Source organism: Xiphophorus maculatus, chromosome 11 (genome assembly GCF_002775205.1).
Source record: "Xiphophorus maculatus strain JP 163 A chromosome 11, X_maculatus-5.0-male, whole genome shotgun sequence".
Lineage (NCBI taxonomy): Eukaryota > Metazoa > Chordata > Actinopteri > Cyprinodontiformes > Poeciliidae > Xiphophorus > Xiphophorus maculatus.
The window spans coordinates 24,179,144-24,199,545 of record NC_036453.1 but is presented as its reverse complement, the minus strand read 5'-3'; the positions used below and the strand labels follow the sequence as shown (position 1 = coordinate 24,199,545).

The following is a 20,402-nucleotide window of genomic DNA, read 5'->3' as shown; positions in this document are numbered from 1 at the left end:
AACTTCTGCTCTCAAAACTGATTCATAATTTTCTGCTCTTTCTCAAGTCGGCACACCTGAGCCTCAGCGTGATCAGATAAATTCATACAGTAAATTAAAATGACTCATATAACTTGAATTTTAAGCTACATATTTGACTCAAGTGCCTGATTAAAATCAATAACATTTCAGGTAGCACTTAAGTAGTTTATTATTCACTGATAACTATATTTAAAACACAATTTAGTGGTTTACCAAAATAGCTTTTCTGTTTGTAAAAAAAGGAGTAGTTTTTTTTTTTTTTTATTTACATCCACTGAATCACTGAAACCTAACTAGATTATTCCAGACTGAACAAAAACTCTTTTTTTCATGCTTTCACAAATGAGTTTGCAAACTTGACTAAGCAAAAAGTGTATTTTTGCTTGGCAACCATCGCTCATTAGGCCTTGTTGCATAAACCTTTCTGAAACCTAAATGCTCGGTCACGCTGCCTGCGTTTCCATGGTAGAAGAAGAGCTGCAGCTTTAAATAAACGACACTCCAGCGATTCCCTTTCGCATCTGACACTGCAGAATACACAATTTGATCACCAGCTAAGGCAGGTTGTCATACATTTGTTTGGCATGTCGGAATATTTTGAGGAATGGCAGTAATGTGCCACACGTATGTGCGGCGGTAGTCCTCTAAAGCTGAGTCCTAACTTTAACTTTAGGGTAAGGCTCCCATTAGCCCTAACTGGTTTCTAATAGAGTGCATTGAAGATGAGGTGAATTTATTTTATGCTTACATAACCTTTATTTAACCTTTTTTCAACCCAAAAGTTCAGAAAACATCGAAACATCAGGATGTCACACAGCAGAAAACAGAAGAATATCAAAAAAAGAGAAAAAAATTTGAAATGCAACCATACTCGTACTGACTATATTATAATACACATGATAGTTTTTTAAAAGCAGGTACATTGGTCATGTTTTATGGTTTTTATCGCGTTGATGAAGGTCGATGCTTTAGTGTTTTTTCAAGTTGTTCCAAACGTTGGTTTGACCTAATCATGTACGAACTCTTGGAACTGAAATGAAAGTATTATTGAGAATACTGATGGAGGGGGTTTTGCCAATAGTTTTATATATGAATTCGTACCAATTTATTCATCTGTGTGAATGGAGTGATGGCACAGTTTACATGAGATTCTTGTCCTGCATGTACAACCAATAAATCTGAAGTTACCGCATGATGGCATCACCTGAATATCTGTGAGGAAAACCTTGATTTGGGATTAAGCTAGTTTTCAAACAAAATGGGGGTCCAAAAGGTAAGTTGCACTCTAATAAAATGGCTAAATAATAAACCGTGTTTAATTTGTAGCAGAAACGTCTTCCACGGTTGAATCAGCTCATGTTCGCGGGCAAACACTGCCTCATGAACCTTCACATTTTTTATTTTAAGACCTAAACAGGAAGCTTCAAAGTAAACGACCATGCACGTACATGAACTCTTCTTTTTCTCTGCTTCTCTGTGAGGATCCGAGGCTTTGCAGCGACTCACTCTGCTCCCACTGGCATGACTCTCCCTGACATTAAACAGCGGGGATGACGTGATCATTGGAGTTTAAAATAAAATATCTTGTGTTCTGCGAGTGAACGTTCTCCCTGCGCCTTGTCAGACCCTGAGTGTATGTGTGTAGACAGAAATAGACAACCACCCACATATCATTAAGGAGATGCAGGGGGGGAAAGAGAGAGAGACGGGCTGTGACAGCGTAGGAGAGTGAAGCGGTGCTGAAGAAAGAAAAATATGGTGGTCACAGCTCGACACCTCGTGTTTTTGTGCTGCATTCAGATGTAAGGAATGCGTTTCTGGGCGAGGTTTAGGAGTTTGCTGGGTTTTCCCCCTGCAAGTTAGAGTTTATAATTTCCACAGCGAACTTCTCTGGTAATCTGAATTAGGATGTGAAGTGTGTGGGAGGGGTGTGGGCCATTTCGCTAGACGCTCGTACTTTAATGGACTTAATGATGTAGAAGGAGTCCGCCCTCTTGTGGAGCGCTGGAGGAAAGAAGAAGAAAAATAAATCACATTTTGCTCGGCATTACAGGGTATTTTGTGGAGCACTTCAGCTTCCACCCTCTTACCTAACAGTTTCATGATTCATTGTGTAGGCTGGAACATTTGTTTTACCCGAATCTCTGCAATAAACGATGGACATAATCATCAAGTGTTTTGTGTGCTACTTAAAAAAAAAAAAAAAAAAGATTTCCCGACTCTGATGTTTATAAAGGAGCCGATTAAAACGTTTAAGTGTCATCAGTTTATTGTTTTATTTGTTCGTTTCTTGTCTGTCTCCAGGAAGCTGCTGAACGTGAAGATAATCGATGACGAGGAATATGAGAAGAATAAGACGTTCACGATTGTGTTGGAGGAACCGGTGCTGTTGGAGGTGGGACAGAGACACGGTGAGTCTTCAGTCATGAGTTCCTCCGTGTTTAATGATGGAAGAGAGGGTAAATTCAGTTCTCTGCCACGTGTTTTGGAGGGTCAGAAAGTAGCATTCTGGTCTCATGGGACCAGACTACCTTTTTCCACAAGGCTAGCTGTCTCTCTTTCATGGTTTGTGACAGAACTGGGAGTTCTTACCGCTTTCTCTCAACGCCAGCGGTTAACTTCGGTGGTGTTCCGCGACTTTCTGAAAAATACAATTTCGCAACTGCTACGTTTCCATTAAGAAAAGAAATACGTTTAAAATCACATGTTAAAATGTTTGTTCACGTGACATCATTAAAAAACAGGGGGCACCATCATCCTCCTACCACTTCCTGTCATTTTCTTCGCCATTTCCTCCAGTAGTAAGATCCAGTTGTTGAACACAGGACCCGTGTGATGTGACAGACAGTGGCGCAAAAACAAAAAAGACACAGGCTAACAGAAGTGGCTCTTTGGCTCAAATATATATTAAATTATGAAATATTACCCTGTTTTTTGTTTCATTCTTTTTTAATTGCCCTGAGGGCAACAATTTATTCACATATATGTACATTTATTATTATTGATACTTTAATTAAAAATGAGTTGTACAAGTTTATGTCAGGAGGGGGTCAGGGGGGCGGCGATGACATGTTCGCATACACCACGGAAAGTATACAGATGCGCACCTGGTGACAGAATGTTTCCATTGCAGTTTCATCCTAGCACAAAGACTTTATGTTGAAAAACAAGAAGATTTTTTTTTTAATTGCAATGTTTCCATTAAGCAAATTTATTTTCAAAAGGTGAAGTTGGGCAAATTTAAGGTTACTGGAAGCACAGCTGTTGCCTTTCACTTTGCTATCCCTCCATAAAAGTTAGATTTGTGGGCCAAATTCTCCCACCTGAGCTTTATATATCTCCAGCTCCTCCAGAGTTCTCATAGGTTCTTGTGGCTCTTCTCCGATTTAATGCTACTTACTTACTGTATTCTTGGTCTCCATGATGCTGCCTGTTCACTGATGTTCTCTCACGAACCTCTGAGATGTCGCAGAACGCCTGGCTCTAGTTATCTTCGTGGTATAATCAAAGTTTTTGCTTCTGCTGATCTGTGCAGGGGACACCAATGACAACAAAATGGCGGTGGGTCCAGAGGACGTGTCAAAGATGGGCTGCCCCGTCCTGGGAGAGCACACCAAGCTGGAGGTGGTCATTGAGGAATCCTACGAGTTCAAGGTAACTTAAAAACCAGCAGTTTTGAGCCACTCTCCTCCTAAAACAAGATCTCTTGTTTACATCTTGTGCCGGTGGATAAACACTGTAGTTGACACTGTTTTTAGCTAACTTTAAATCATTTGAAACATGAAGCTGCTAAGAATTATTCTGTAGACACGTCACATTACCTTTCGGCTTTGCGCTGAGAAAGTTAGAGTGTGAACAGTCTGTCACGGTGCTGGATATGTGTCTGTAAGTCCCTTCATTATTTTGAATCAACTCTATCATTTACATCCACAAGTGGAGGAATCTTTATTTCTGTCAAAATTTTTTGGATAAGCTTGTCAAAGTTCTGGATGGTTCATTTTGAGGCTCTGATTTAGCTTGTAGGTCAGAAAACAAAGTAAAAAAAACATACCACAGTCTTCAAATTTCAAGTGATGAGGGTAGAGAGCATAAAGGCAACTACAAAAGCTCTGTATGTTAAATAACTTTTAAGAGAAAAACTGAGACACGATACCAAGAGAAGTCTCCAAATGTTACAGCAATTTTCATCAAATTACATAATTTCATCTTTTACAGCGAATATGAATATCTAAACTCAACCAAAGAGCCGTGTTGAATTATGAAGCATGTTCGTGTTGCAAACTAACATTTCAACGCAGCCCACGTTGGTAGAGAAAGGATGGGATCTTACAACAAAAACAAGTAAAAACCGACTGTAGCCTGTTTGGCCTCTGGTTTGCTCTGCTAATCCAATCTGAGACCCCCTGATTACATCACCATGACATCAGCCTTATTATTACTCCCGTTCCAGCCACGGGACACACCGTGTTCACAGGTTTATATTGCAGAGTAAACTGATGCCTTGGTGTAAAACTGGCCGTTGTGTTCCTTTAAGACTATTTAAGACCAATTAAGCTGCTACATGATATATATCTGAGACTCCCAGCTCCCCTCACTGGCTCTGTTTCCTGTGGGCATGAAGCCCAGCCCAACCCCACCTCCCCCCAAATCTGGTTTTGTGACTCACTCTGCACCCCAGTGGGATGAGAGATGCCGGTAATTGTACCCTCAGTCACCTCATCAGTGTCTCCCGTGTCACTTCTTGCTAAGCCTGCGCCGATAACGTGTGTCTCATGCCTGCTTGTCTCTGTCTCCGTGGTCGTCTCCAGAGCACAGTGGACAAGCTGATCAAGAAGACCAACCTGGCGCTGGTGGTGGGCAGCAGCAGCTGGAGGGAGCAGTTTGTCAGCGCCGTCACTGTCAGCGCAGGTGAGCCACACGGACCTGAACGCTAACATCTGCCTGTCGTGCTTCGTTCTCTATGACGTTTCTGCGTTAAAACCCCAAAGACGAGCGTCTCAGTTCAAAGTTTTAACGCCCTCCGGCGATTCAGCGTTTATTTTCTGCATCTGTTTGGAGCTGACAGCTGATTAAAAATGCATTATAGGCTGAATTCCTTATAAGGCCCATCGTAAAAGCGGCTTTGGACAATTCATGCGACTCTTGGCTCTCAGCTTTTTCACAAAAGCCATTTGTTTTGTGAAACTTTCAGATTCTCTCACACAAAATCAGACAGACAGTAAATCGAATTTTACGACGCAGAAGTTTTCATTTTGTTTGTTCCAGCTTAAAGTCGGCAACAATTTGCTTGAAAATATGTAAATTCACAAAGCGCTTTGCTAAATTTGTAAAGACATACGGAAGTCTGTTCCTGCTGTGAATTTACCTCATTGTTTTCAAGAATACACATTTCGGCACGGCTCAACAGCTTCCGAAATGAATCATTTTGTATTTCCACTTTGTTTTACAGAGCTTTAATTTTATCAATTCGAAAAATCTAATCAAAGCACTGCCTTATGCTGCTAAAACTTGAAAAATGATCTACAATAATCATAAATTATTCCATTTGTAGTCGGAACTCAAAAATTCCTACCAATTGACGGGTTTTTTTCAAAGTATTAAACAGATAATTGAAGCAACACATACAAAAAAGATACAAGTTTGACCTCAAACTGCTTTTATTAGCAATGAAAACCTGTATCTGGTTACAGTTCAAACTTTAGGAAGTTACAGTAAAGCGTTCCTTAAAAGAGAGACTGAAATCAGAAGCACAGCAGCCCTGCAGTCTCCAACGGTTGGTCTCAAAGTTCATCAGAGCTCTCGCTATCATCGCCGTCAGAGTCATTAATGTCAGGTACATTACCGTCCTCTTGGGAAGCTGTAACCATAGCAACAGCAGCTGTAAGTAGATGTACGTGTAAAATATGCAAATGTTAGAAGTCACATCAGTACCCACTACTAAATGGATACAAATCTTAACTTGGAGTCTGTTTGGCAATAAAACATCAATGATTTGTGGTAATATGTGTTTACTGTAACTAAATTCAGCTAATAAAGGGATCAATATGCATGTGAACTTAGTGGGACAATAAATCCGTTCACTCCCGACTGATTCCTTTATGGTCAAGTAGAAAATCGTCAAAAGCAAAGTAAGGATTTCCAGGGCAGCCTTTCCATAAAAAAAAGAAAGTGATGGTATAGTTAACTTTCAACACTGGTTCTGTAAAGTTCCTGTACTTTTACTGCATATTTAAATTAGTCTAAAAGTCTATAACTGAGAATATAGCAAAAAAAGCATTTCAGCAAAGAAAAGATGAGATGTGACAGTTCGAGATCCATTTTTCATGAAGTTGGTCAATATTTTTTCGAAAAGATCTATGACATGGTAAAATTGGAATCATTTGGGAAATTTAAACAATACGAATACACATTATTCTTAGAGGAGGTGAGCCATAAATCATGACAACTTTACAAAGAAACTATGCTGGTGTCCTTCAAGTAGAACAAAGTCGAGACCTGACTGAATGTGTTGTATTATTTCTCTGAGGTCTAACAAATCCCATCGCTGCATTATTCTGTCTGGGAGATACGTTATTACAAATAATTTGATTACTCAATTAACCTTCTTGAATATGAGGTTCTTGTCTTGATTTGGACGATATCTCAAATCTTTCTCGTGCAAATCTGTTTGTAGCTACATATATTTTAAAGCAATATATGCTACATGTCCTATGCATTAAACCTGGAGATGGTGTGTTCAAACCAGCTGCAAAAGATGACTTCAATATCACTGCTTTGTGAATTTATCCCAGAATATTCTGTATAAATGAACAGAAATTACACCTTCAGTCGTTATTTCGATCTCAGTGGTAAAGACATTGATTCATGATTGTATTTATGTTTTTGAAACAACAATCAGATCAGGTCAGCTTGTTGGAGTTTGCCCGTACTGAGCAAATAAACAGGAAACAGCAAAACCTGCAGCACCACAACTGTCGGCAATCGGGAGGATATTTTTTACCACTATGCTGCTTTTAGTGCCCTTGTTTGCAGATAATGATTAAAAAAAAAAAAAAAAGTAGACCTAACAAAATAATTTTTCTCTTTGCGTTGTATCCTGCAGCTATGCTCTATTTTAAAACTGAACTATTATTGTTATCATATGGAGAAGGTTCTCTGGTGTAGGGTTGACTCATGCTGTTTGCTTGAAGACAGGATGGTCTGAATCCAGGTTTTACTGCGTTCCAGTTCCTGAAAATCATTCTTTCAAAGATGTTCTTTCACATTGCAGGTCAGCAAATGTGTCTTTACTCCTGCTGTAAGGCATTAGACGCTTCAGTGCATGTTGACATTCACAGTAGCTTTGTATGTTTGGACCCAGACCTATCCTTGACTGTACCGTCAAAACATAACCTCTTTCACAAAGTATCAATCTTTTTCTACCATTTTGTTTTCTTTCAGATGATTTTTGATATTCTTTCTGTATAAAACCTAAAGGGTGGAAAGAAAGTGTCCATGTGGTATTATGTTAATTCTGGAGGGCATATTTAAAGCTGATTAGGGCGACAGAATCAATCATGGATTTTTCCCTCAGAAAAATCTGAGTTTGATGAGGATATTAGCAGGGAGGTACAGTATGTAGTCATTGTACAGATCTCCTAAAGATTTACTACCTTTAGTAAATTAATTGCTTTTAAAGTTTTTCAGAGCTTTTGATCAAAACAGGATAACAGAGCAGTTTTAACATGATGTATCTATACATGTAGCTACCGAGGTTATATGATAAGACAGTATTTTTCATGAGAACAAGATGAGACTAGATTTTATGCATATTTCTGGTGGTTTTACAACTACCATAAAGTTTTTATGAATGAGCTTTTGTGAGTGAGAGTTGTAAGCACAACTAGAAATCTAAATTGACTAAAAGTTTAGTCAATTTATTTTAATAAAAAGCTTAACCCACTGAAGCTGGTTCCTATTGGCTATAAACTGAAGCAGATGCTAACTTTAGCATCGGTTAGCCCGGTCCACTGTTTCTCACAGTGTTGCTTGCAAATAGTTTGTTTGTTGTCGGTCACTCTGCCACAGAAACGAGAATCTGAAATTGTTGGAGCCCAGACAATGGGCTTCATCTGTCAGCACAACAGGTTTCCTCTCAAGTCTCAGTGATAATTACAACTCAGTATTTTTGTTCAGTCATTTTGTAAAATAAACAGGTCCAGTTCTTGTGCATAAATGGTCACAGATTCAAATTCAGTGACCCACATTCCTGTTCAATCTGAACTAAACTGTAATCCGGTGTAATTAATTCTTCTTTGCCAACTAGTAGGCCTGTCACGATAGCAAATTTTGCTGAGCGATTAATTGTCTCAAAAAATTATTGCGATAAACGATAATATTGTCTGAAGACCTTTTTACACTGATTTAATGGAAATGACGTGATAATGCATGCGATTTCCTGCCAAAGATAGATACACTTTATTTTCAAAAGAATATTTAACACTGGAGCTGATAAACTAAATAAACAAAACAACCAAAAACAAAATGGATTCTCAGTCTCCATTAACAAAAAATGTACTTGATAAAAACTAAACAACATAAAGCCAAAGTGGAAATAAATACTCCATTCAACCAAGAGTGCAGATTATGAAGTCTGTATATTATGTTGCCCATCAGTAATAATTAGATTTAAATAGAGAAAATGGGCACATCGACTACCTGATGCAATAGTTCACACTACATGATTTTTTGCTCCTATTTTCCCCCTTATGACAATCTTAGAACGTTGGTCTTTCTAAGATTGTGTGGTGTGTTACTGTAGATCGTCCTCCGATCCAAATCAGGGTTTTCCCGACTGGGATCTTAACGCAGCCTGTTGAATGTGACAGGTAGCCAATCAGAAAGCGTGGATTCTCCTCAGTGTTTTCTGAGGGGAAATTACGTCGGGGAATCCCAAACAGCTGACACGGCGCAACCCGAAGTCCAGCCAACGTGGCAACAATATTAATGTTTATTCAACATGCAAAGAATATAGAAATGACAAGAGGAGGAGTTGGAGCGACATTGCTACCGCAGTTGATAAACCCGGTAACTTTTCAGCTGTTCTTCGTTAACGTGACGTAAATAGGTTCTAATGATTTTCATTCAGTCAAGACTTTATGCTGACACTAGCCACATGCATTGTAGGTAGATTGTAGTAAAGCATTGATTAATACCTGGTTTTAAAATTAGTTCACTGGACTTGCAGCCATTATTTTGTACCCATTGTTGGACACCACACGGCAGGAACGAACCCGATCGAACTGTTATACCTAGGATTTCTGTCAGCTAATGTTTGGTCTGTCAGGTTTTAAAAATGGGCCGACAATCGGCCGACAGCTCTAAGATCGTGTAGTCTGCGCTGGGCTTTACACTAAGGAAATGAGAAAGGAGGGTCAGTGGAGAGCACCGGAGTTGAGCTTTTTTTCATTCGGTGTCATCAACAGAAAGAGAAAAAGGCCGGAAGAGACGATAATGCCGATAATTGAAATGACGTCGATAGTTTTAATTTATCGTACGATTAATCGATTTATCGTTTATCGCGACAGGCCTACCAACTAGTTAAAGGCAAGTCAAGTCAGGTCCAGGAAGCTCGACAGGTTGAGTTACTGACTTCGCCTCCTGCACAGACACACAGCAGCAGTGGAGATTAATGACTCACTTTCATCCGGAACCAACCTCCAGCAGAACTGGACTTAATACGAGCCGCCATCTGCTGCTACTCACTGCTCTACCCAACATGTAGGGCAAGCCCAAGGTTTTGGGGGTGCCTGAGCACTTCCTTTGATTTGGGGAAACTTTCCAACACCGCAGATCGACTAATAGCTCTGTGACATCAAAACTAATAGCTCTGTGATATATGTGGTTTAAATTAGGAGAGTCGGACTCATTTTCATTTTTGGTCCAGATTAAGAACGTCTTTAAAGGGTCGGTTGTGGCAGAAAGTATTGATAAAACTACAAAATATGTCTCTGAATTTGATGAATTCCTCTTGAAATTAAATAATGTGAAATAAAATTTCACAATCATGTAATCTGGCATTACATAGACAAAACTGTTGATTTGACTGAAAAAAATAATATTTAAAAATGTGTGTAAAAAGCTCTGGAAAATAAATTAAGAGCTAACTGCAATGAATCCCATTGAAAACCTCATGGTTATTCCACCAAGTATTGATCTCTGAACTCCTCCTGACTTAAAACATTAGTATTGTTGTTTCTAAATGAACATGAACTTGTTTTCTTTGCATTGTTTGAGGTTTGAAAGCACTGCATCTTTTTCGTTATTTTGACTGTTTCTCATTTTCTGCAAATAAGTGCAAAATTTATTGCATTTATTTATTATTTATTGGTACATGGCTTTGTTATAACTGTGTAGTTTTATAATATTATGAATTTAATAGTGGCTTAGCAACAGCTTGCTTCTTATATGTCTGTAAAACATCTACTAAAGAACAGAAAAGGAGGCTGTAGCTGTCCCAACAGGGTAATCATTGTGAATTTTACTTGCATTATTCTGAGGAACACACTTGTTTTAAAAATGGCGACTAACAACGCACAGATCCTGCTTGTGTGTGTGAACCATCAGTTGGTATAATTGCCTTGACTGATGTCCCTGTATCGGTAACCTCCACCTAGATCACATTGATGACACATGGGTCAAGTCGGGCCTGAATCCTCGTTAGCACAACGATGACATCTTGATAACGTTAAGTACAGCAGACAGACGGTTTATGCAGCGCGGGTTCCTTGGTGATGAAAAAACCCACAAACCCCAGTGGCAACAGCAGAAGAAAGACATGTTAATCACCAGATATTCTTTCAGGCAGCCGCTGCTTCCTACTGCTCTTACTTTTCGTTAATGTTTTCCCGCTAGGCGACGACGACGAAGAGGAGAGCGGGGAGGAACGGCTGCCGTCCTGCTTTGATTACATCATGCACTTCCTGACGGTTTTCTGGAAAGTTCTCTTCGCCTTCGTCCCCCCGACCGAATACTGGAACGGCTGGGCCTGCTTCTTCGTCTCCATTTCCCTCATCGGCGTCCTGACAGCTGTGACGGGCGACTTGGCCTCGCACTTCGGATGCACCGTCGGTCTGAAGGACTCGGTCACCGCCGTGGTGTTTGTTGCCCTCGGCACCTCTGTTCCAGGTGGGTGTCCGTGCCGGGGAATCGACCTGCTCTGTGATCCCTCTGGGTTTTTCACCTGTGGCGCAGAAGCAGCTGCTCGGGGAGACTTACGTAACCTCTTGTTCTCCTGAGCTGTCAGAGGAATTATCTCCAAAGCTCTCACTTAGCACCTTAACAAGACGTAAACAAAGGAAAACACAGTTCCACTTGTATGATCGGCTTGTATTCCCATCTCACCATTTCCTAAATCTTTTTTTTTGTGTCTTTGAGGCACAACCAGAGTCTCTATTAGGCTGACGGGTTTGAGTGCAGAACACAAGCATGCAAAGTGGAAGACAGACAGTCTGAAGTCACTCTGAACTAAGTTGATATCTTTAAACACAATACGTTTATTCAAAGGTTTTGGTAGTCATGTTTAAAATGTGCCATAATATGCCTGTATATATGTAGCAGTTTACTTCCAGAGCTAAAAAAATACATTCAGGAGACGTGTCTCGTTAAAATGAGAAACTTTCTCATTTGATACGTTTTTCAAATCAGGAATTACGGCTTCTTAGAAAAACATAAAGAGGCTCCCTCTGATTCTCCGTCCTGTTTCTGCTAGGCGACACTCAAACATCCCACAAGATGTTGCCGTTTCACTGCTACGTCTTTTCTCGTTTAAGCAGGAACATGTTTTGCTGTTAGTGAGGCATAAATCTTGCAAAAATGACCACGTCTCCCATTTAGATGAGTTTTGTATCTTGCGAAATTGAGACAAAGAAGAACTGCCCTTGTTATAAGGAGATACCGCTCCTGAATTTGTTTCCTAACCCTGGCAGCTCGTGCGTTACTTCTCCCACTCTGCCTGCCACGGTTCGTTTAATGAAATTTGCATCGCTCATATCTTCCCTGAGACTCTGTCAGTTGTGTTGTTTTTCTAAATGCTACGTCAAAAGTGTTTCTGTAAAGCTTTTGTATTCTGCGTTGTGAGCCAAATCAGTGTGCTCTCTGTATTAGCGGGGCCCACTCAGGAGCTACTTCCAAAAGCTCCCACCCGGGTCAGTCACTCTTTACCAGATGAAGCCACATGCTAACAGCAAACGGATGGTGCCAGGCTCCTGTAAAATCCTACCGGGTAAGAGGCACCAGGATGCCCTTGAAGACCATACCAGTCGTCTAAGGAGCTGTTCCAGAATTAGATAAATCATTAGTCATTACGTGATATAATTAAAAGTATCACTTTTAATTTTGAGTGTAAGAATTTGGTAGTCGTTTGTGAAGGAGCGCCTGCTGAAGAAGTCCATCCAAGATATTAGGTGTTTGTGACTAAAGCGTTTGACTTTATAGGTTTTACTTTTTAGCTGTTTTTAGAAGTCCAACATTTACATGTCTGTGTTCATATTTAACGAGGTTTGTAAAAACATATTGTCCTTCAAATCAACTTTCAACTTGAGTTTATTTATATACCACAATTAGCAATAGGGTGGTTCAAAGTGCTTTATGTCATAAAAACACAATACAGTCACAAGTTATGAAACAGGGGATAATATAGTTATTTTATATCAGTATATTTTATCAAATGTCATCAAAATCATATTTATTGATCAATCTTCCAGTTACTATGAATCAAAGGCAGCTCTAAATAGGTGGAGGATTTAGCCTGGGCTTAAAGGAACTCAGTGTTTCGGCTGTTTTGCCATTTTCTGGAAGTTTGTTCCAGATTAGTGGAGCATAAAAACTGAATGCTGCTTCTCTCTTTTTCTGGTTCTGGTTCTGGGCACGCAGATCAGACCAGAACCTGATTCTAAGCTGTTCAGTGGTCAATAAACAAACAGAAGTATTTTAAAGTGTATTCTCTGAGCTACAGGGAGCCTGTGGAATGATTTCAGAACAGGGGTGATGCTTTCCGTCTTCCTGGTTTTAGCGAGAACATGAGCAGCGGCGACCTGGATCTGGTTGACTAATTTTTAGGCAAATAGCGAATAGACTATTGCAATAACCAAAGCGACTAAAGATAAACGCATGGATGACTTTTTCTAGATCTTGCTGAGACATTAGCTCTTTAATCAGACTCTGCTTTGAGTCCAGTTTGGCAGCCAATACTCACTCTGTGCTCGACTGGCGTACAGACACAGATTGAACCACCTTATTCCTGTAGGTAGGAGGGTCACTGCAGATCGAGAGTGAGTTGCTGTAAGCAATTACCGTTATCCCACAATGAAAGATTTCTATCCTGATGAGAAAAGTCTCCCCAAGAATGACAATGCGCCCATCAATAGGCCACCGCAGTTCACAGACAGCTTTGATAAGTGTGATTAGAAAAAATCAATGGCAGGAAAACTGGAGCTGTTCCAGTTGTACAGGGTGACTCTGAGACTTTCTCCACTGACATTCCCTGTGATTTGTCATCAGCTGGTAGCATAAGTTTAAAAACATACCCCGTTTTTCTCGTCTTCTCTTCCACAGACACATTTGCGAGTAAAGTGGCCGCCATCCAGGACCAGTACGCCGACGCTTCCATTGGGAACGTGACGGGCAGCAACGCGGTGAATGTTTTCCTGGGCATCGGGGTGGCGTGGACCATCGCCGCCGTTTACTGGAAAACCAAAGGTCAGACATTCAAGGTGAACCCGGGCTCGCTGGCCTTCTCCGTCACCCTCTACACCGTCATGGCGCTGGTGTGCGTGCTCGTGCTGCTCTACCGCAGGCGCCCCAGCGTTTCGGGCGGCGAGCTCGGGGGCCCACGGACAGCCAAGCTCCTCACCTTCTTCCTGTTCCTCTCCCTCTGGTTCATTTACATCCTGTTGGCCTCCTTAGAGGCATACTGCCACGTGCCTGGCTTCTAAACGCAAGGCAAAAGGAAAAAAAGTACAGACATGACTATTCTTCTTGTTTTTAACGTTTTTTCCCTGTTTTTGACTATTTTCACAAGGTTTCTAACTATTTGTATCATCACTTACTATTGATATAGCACAAAATCTAGAAAATGATGCACTTAAGGACTTTGGGACTTTGTTACCGCTGATGATGCTGTGAAAGCTAGCTTTAGCCACTGAAGCTAAACTTTCTTTTCCTACGCTAAAATACTTATTTCATGTGACGTTAACAGTGCTGTGAAAATGTATTTACCAACCGACAGATTTCTTCCGTTTTTCCTTTATTTTTCGGTAACATGTTTTAGATCTTCAAATCATTTTTAATATCAAACCATGATAACGGGAGTAAAGTAATTGGCACCATAAAGTAATAACTTAGCCATCCTTGGCAGCAACTTGGCAGTAAATTTTGACCGACTCTCCTTTGCAGAATTTCTTCAAAAATCAGGAGCGTTTGAGGGTTGATGGGCATTAAGAACCTAATTTGGGTCATGCTACATGCTCTCAATCAGACTTAAGTCCAGCCTTTAGCTAGGCCATTCCAAGACCTTAACCTTTGGTATGTTGTAGCCATTCGTAGGTGTGCTTCCTGCTCTGCTTCAGATCGTTGTCCCGTACAACGTCAGGATAACTCGTCCTGGTCCTAAAGGAGCGAACTCCCACAGCTGGAGTTCTGGATCTGAAATGCTGTGTTAGTTTAGAGCAGATATAACAGAACATCCATCCATTTAAAGTTTTCTTTTTTCTGTCTTATCAGTCCACGGAATATTGTCCCAAACATCTTGGAGAGGATTAAGATGTATTTTTTGGTACATTTGAGGCATTTTGAACTCCATTTTGATGACAGTCTCTTTCTTAAAACCTCGTTTCACCGCTGTGTGTGAGCCTTTTGGTTCAAAGGCATCGGAAGGCACAACGCCACACTAAAAAGATGCTTCCACGTCATCTTTTTACACATTCAGCTCAAAGCATAAACAATTTGATCACCATATTAACCTCCCTGCAATGGATTTTTTTTTTTTTTTTTTAATTTGTAGAAGACCTCCACCACGTGAATGGCACAGCTCTCCCACGCCTCGTATACAGCACATGTTCATTCCCCGCTGCAGAAACAATGCAACTGTGACTCAGATGTCACAGCAGTCGCTCCGAATTAATCTCACTTAGCCTCACACTAGGCTGTACAGACGGTTTGTACACCTGCACTACCTGGAGTAGGGAAACCAAAAGTGAAACCTACTGATTTATTTGGCTTTTGATTATTTGACCACCTAATAGAGCACTGACATTTCATTCCCTGATGGTCGGTCTGTTCTTATATTGAAGAAATAAATAAAACAAGATGGGGACGTCACAGAAAAGTAACACCGACAGTCATATCACCCAATTAATCTGTAGTATGCGTGGACATTTCACATCGGGAGTGCATCAAAAGCGTCACACAAACTTAAAAACCTGATCGTTTAAAAAAAATGCCCTTCTTCTCCTCAAGTTTGAACCCACTTACCGGGTATTTTCAAATCGTAACAAGACAGGAAACAGCATTACTACATCTTTAGTGGTAAATCACTGACCTTTACTGAGGCAATAGACGTCTCTTAAATGTGTTTGATGATCTGAAACAAGTGTATCAAAAACAAAACAAAGAAGAAATCTGTGAGGTGCGCAACACTTTTTCACTGTATATAATCAGCTTCAGCACCACCAAGCCGCTCTTCTGCTCGACATTTACAGCATTATTTTGTGTAATCTACTGATTCAGTTCGCTTAATCTTGACTTGAGATTCCTCGGTGGAGGATGAAAAATTTACGTTGGTGCATGGGGTGACGCTACTTTAGAGCTTCGATGCAATATGAAGGACTTGAGAAGGACAAAACACTCTGGTGTAATCAATATTAACATTAACTATTCATTGTATTTCATGTAAAGGATGAACATTGTGCGTGGGCGTTTTGTGAAAGACTCGGTGTGTTTACTTTTGCACGTACTCAGATTCACAGTTTCTTGGTAATCTATTTTATAAAGTGCTGTGTGTGATTTTTTTGGACATGGCTGTTGAAGTGTTGGTGTTTTTTTTTTTGTTTTTCTGTACATGTGAATCCCAGCTGTTTCATGCTCTCTCCACTGCCTGGTGCCCTTTCCTCACATAGCCTTCTTCATAGGTTTCAGACAGCCAAGGTTTTCAAGAAATGACCGTTTTTTTTGTTGTTGTTTTTTTTTACAACAGTTGTGAAGTTGAAGCAAAGTGTTTGCTTTTCGATAGATTTAATGAAGTTTACATATATGTGTGTGTGTGTGAGTACAGGTGAGCCTTTCTCTGGGATAATATCGTGTAAAGAATAGACTTTACAGATGGCGCATCGGTATTGTTCACATTTAAAAAAAAAACAAAAAACAAGTAAAGTGATAGTTTGTGTGTAGATTTGAAAAACTCTTCTTTTAACCTCCGTCTTGCTGACACTGTCACAACAAAAGCACAGCAGAAAGCAAAGAGACGCCTTTCCGACGAGTGAAGCGATCAGCACAATTAAATAGCACCAAAAGAGTTTATGATTTGACTTGAAAAATGTGTTATAAACAGGATGTGTGTTCAGTATTACTTGAGAGTGCTACACAGCCGTCTTTTTTATTATTATTATTTATTTAACCTGGAGTGTGTATAGCCATATTTATTGTTACTGTATTGCTGTAGAGCTATTTATATGATCGATTTTACTTTTATTTATATGCACGTTTGATGTATAAAAGGTGGAAATAAATGTTGATGATTTATGGTCCCAGAAAGATTTGCAGTGTTTGTGTTACTTTTGTATATAATTATATGTTAAACAAAACAAAACAAAATTCAACTTAAGGCTTGGGTAATGTTGACATCACCTACATACTCCCTAGCAGCAGTGGCAGCGGAAATACAGGGAATGATGTAAAAGGGAGTAAAAAAGGATCTGGAATAATCCTCCAACTGCAGCACTGTGTCTTAATAACTGTCTTTTTATGGCAGGCAAAAACATCCCTTAATTGCAAACACATTAACTTGCAAGCAAACCTCCTGGTGTGACAAAGAAGATTATTATTATTACTTGTGGGCGCGTGCAATTTTCTGTTCATGGTCGAATTATCTTGTACTCTGCTCTATAACTCAAAGATGTTTGTTTCCTCTCCCCCCCCCAATTTATAGACATGAAAAAATCCCTGCTAACTTGTCGCGCTTGCTGAACCGGATGAAGGTCTGGAAACTGAAGGATGTTTTAATTGGGATCAAATGAGGACGTTCTTGTCACGATAATGTTTTTTTGATATGGCAGTCATCCAAAATACACTTTAATTCAAGCAAAATATTCAGTATTATTTATGAAAAATAACCTCAGTTTTTATATGCAAGTCGTTCCTTTACGTACGAAAATGTTTTTGTAAAAGGGCTAATTAGTTGAAATGCTAATATTTGAATGTAAAATGCCCATACTTTACAATTTGTGGTGCTGCGGGCTCTTTGACCCTTCAGGAGGATTAAACAGACAAACTAAGAGTTACGAATGTTCAAACTCAAAATAAAATACATATTAATTCATTTTAGTTTTACCTGCTCGATATTTTTGTTTTTTTGAAATCTGTCTATCATTAAAGATCCAAAGGCTTCAGACTGTAAAGGTAGTTTTATTTATATACCACATTTTCAGCAACAAAGCAATACGTAGGGTTAGGCTTGGGGGTTTACAGGAATTAATGTTGCCTTATTAAAAAAAAAAAAAACAGACAATTTCCAAATTTTGGGGGTTTCCTATGTTGTTGGCCAAATTCTTATCATCCTGGACTTTTGGTCAGGGGCCAAGCAAAATCATTTCACGGGCTACAAACGGCCCCCGGGCCACACTTTGGACACCCCTCCTCTAAATTCTCTACTAAACTCACGTAAGTCTCAGATTATGGCTCTAAATTGAAGTCACTATGTTCTCTAACTTCCTAAAAGCACTGGTCGAGGGTGGCCTTTTGTTTTCAGCTTCCTGCACAGAAAGGAGTCGATAAGTTTTATTTTTTCAGACAGAGGAGACTGAAAATAAAGGTGTGTTTTATTTTGGTGTCTGTGTTTTATTTTCGGTCCCTCCAGCAGCAGGCGATGCCAGAGGCATCTTAGATCGGTTCATCTTAGATTTCACTACTTAGATCGGTTTGTTTACACACCATGCTTTACCAACGTATTTACACCTTTTGAATTTTTCTAAATTAGAATAATGTGAAAAAGTTACATATTTTTTGCTGCTCATTTCAGGAAGTGGAGTTCATACTTGCGTAGATTCATTATGCATAAAGTGAAACATAACGGCCTAATGCCTACAGATGATGGCGACCCAACATTCGGCGGCCCACAATATTACAGTAAAGTAAAAGAGCCATTCAAGAAGGGTACATCTAAAACTTGCAGGGTAGTAGTTCCAGAGGACTGGACTTAGACAACCATCAGTGGATATCCCTTAAGTTGAGTGGAAGGAAAAAGTGTGGCCTAAGACGATTGTCAAGAAATATTTTTTCAGCGATTTGAGGGAGTTTCACAAGGAGTGGGCAGAGGCTGAAGTCAGGACTTCAAGAGCCTCTATGGAGTAACGAAACCTGATGTAAAAAAAATACAGTTTTTAGTCGATTTCACATAATAGTCGACTTTTCTGAGACACCAAATTTTGTTTTTTCATTATCGGTAAGCTATTATCTTTGAATTTGCGAGCAATAAAAGCTTGAAATATTTATTTTAAAAAATGATACATTTCATAATTTTCAGTTTCTGAAATGAGGGACAAAAATACTGACCTTTTTTGTGATATCCACATTTTTCTGAGCTTTAGTCGTAGACTCACATAAAGTGCAGGTGTCAAATGTTATAATCTCTTCAATTAGCAGATTCGCACATCATTGTTTTATCATGAGCAGCAGGTGCCAAGTCCCTCACAAATGGGATGTGAACTATTGTCTGGCTCATGCTGTTAAATTGCAAATGTAAAAGACTTCACTCATTAAAATCACAGCTGTGACTGGGGGTTGCTGAGATAAAGTGATTCCGGCGCTGGCAGGGGATTTATCGCAGAGGCATAATTCGAAGTAGGTGAGATTGCTTTTCTCTTTGGGAAACTGTGCAACATGTGTTTCAGGAGATACAGGAAGAAATGAAATGCTAATATAAAATGCATTGCGGCTCTGAATGGATGAAGGTAAAGATATGCTGCTGTACAGCTGTTAAATTAAGCTAAGATTTATACTAAAATGTCAAACGCTGCGCAATTTTTAGGGTAAAGATAAAATATGACCTTCCATTATAGACACAGTGTGTCTCTACTGTCAGCCTTTTTTTACAGCTGTGCCAGCTAAAGCTGCTCTAACGGCTAAAATTAGACGATAACTCGTGGCTCCAGTCTTTTTTGTGATTTTTTTCACACAGTGAGGAAACAGTTTCCTGGTCAGTGTGACATCCCTGCCAATCATCTCCTTTTCTTGTGACGAACTAAATAGGACGCCGTCCTGCTAAAGATAACAAAGCCTCAAAAGAAACCATTACAGAGGCGGCAAAAGAGTCGACTGCATGTTTTAAAAATAACTGAATGAGAAATAATTTGGTTCTGTTCAAGTCAGCTTTATTTACGCAGCACCAATTCACAACACACACTGTTTCGAGGCACTTTCAATTCAACCGAAACACACATTTCAATTGATGAAATGGAAGTTAAAAAATACAAATAAATTATCAGAAATTTATATGAAAGTATGTATTTGTAAATTAATAATCATGTTATTAAGGTTTGGGGTTTTTTATAAACAAAACATGTGATCAAAATGCAACTCAAAACTGGTTGAAATGATAATATTTTAGATGGATTATTCAGAAGAAACCTGTTTGTCTATTTATGCCAACTAAACCACAGAGCAGGTCATTAGAAAGCAAAAATAACTATTTCATTTTTAAAAAAATTACAAGGTCTTCAGCTTATTTCATTTAAGTCAAATTCATTCTAAAAATCAGACAACATAGTTACAAAAATATAATTGCACAGCGGTGCTTTAAGAGGTACGGGGACGACACAAAAATATTCCGACAGGCACTTAGATCACTGCTAGATCACTTTAGCTAACCTAAAGCTGAAGGAAAGCACTAAGAAGTCCTGTTTGCAGTTTGCAACAAGCTAGCGCCTGCAGCAAACACGCGGAAGAACTTTTTAAGCTACATGCCAAACACTATGTGTTGTGGAAAATTAATTAATCATTTTTCTTACCGGAAGAAAATCTGTTATTTTTTCCTGCAGGGATCTCAGACCGGGTTGGTGGTCCATCAAAGAACAATGATTTCCCACTCTTCCAAAAAAAAAGGGGGTGTGTTGTTCTTTCAGCCTTAAAAA

At 39.5% G+C, this 20,402-nt stretch overlaps 1 protein-coding gene across 1 annotated transcript in view; it reads left to right on the top strand.

Annotated features, from left to right (window-relative positions):
- LOC102238122 (sodium/calcium exchanger 3-like) overlaps positions 1-16,811 on the top strand; it is a 34,202-nt gene extending 17,391 nt beyond the window's left edge. Inside the window, exons 5-9 of the mRNA XM_005800762.2 lie at positions 2,326-2,432; positions 3,557-3,675; positions 4,830-4,929; positions 10,915-11,187; positions 13,615-16,811. Coding sequence (XP_005800819.1) covers positions 2,326-2,432; positions 3,557-3,675; positions 4,830-4,929; positions 10,915-11,187; positions 13,615-13,994 — 979 coding nt within the window. The 3' untranslated portion in view covers positions 13,995-16,811. The remainder of the gene's footprint in view (positions 1-2,325; positions 2,433-3,556; positions 3,676-4,829; positions 4,930-10,914; positions 11,188-13,614) is intronic.
- The last annotated feature ends 3,591 nt before the right edge of the window (positions 16,812-20,402 follow it).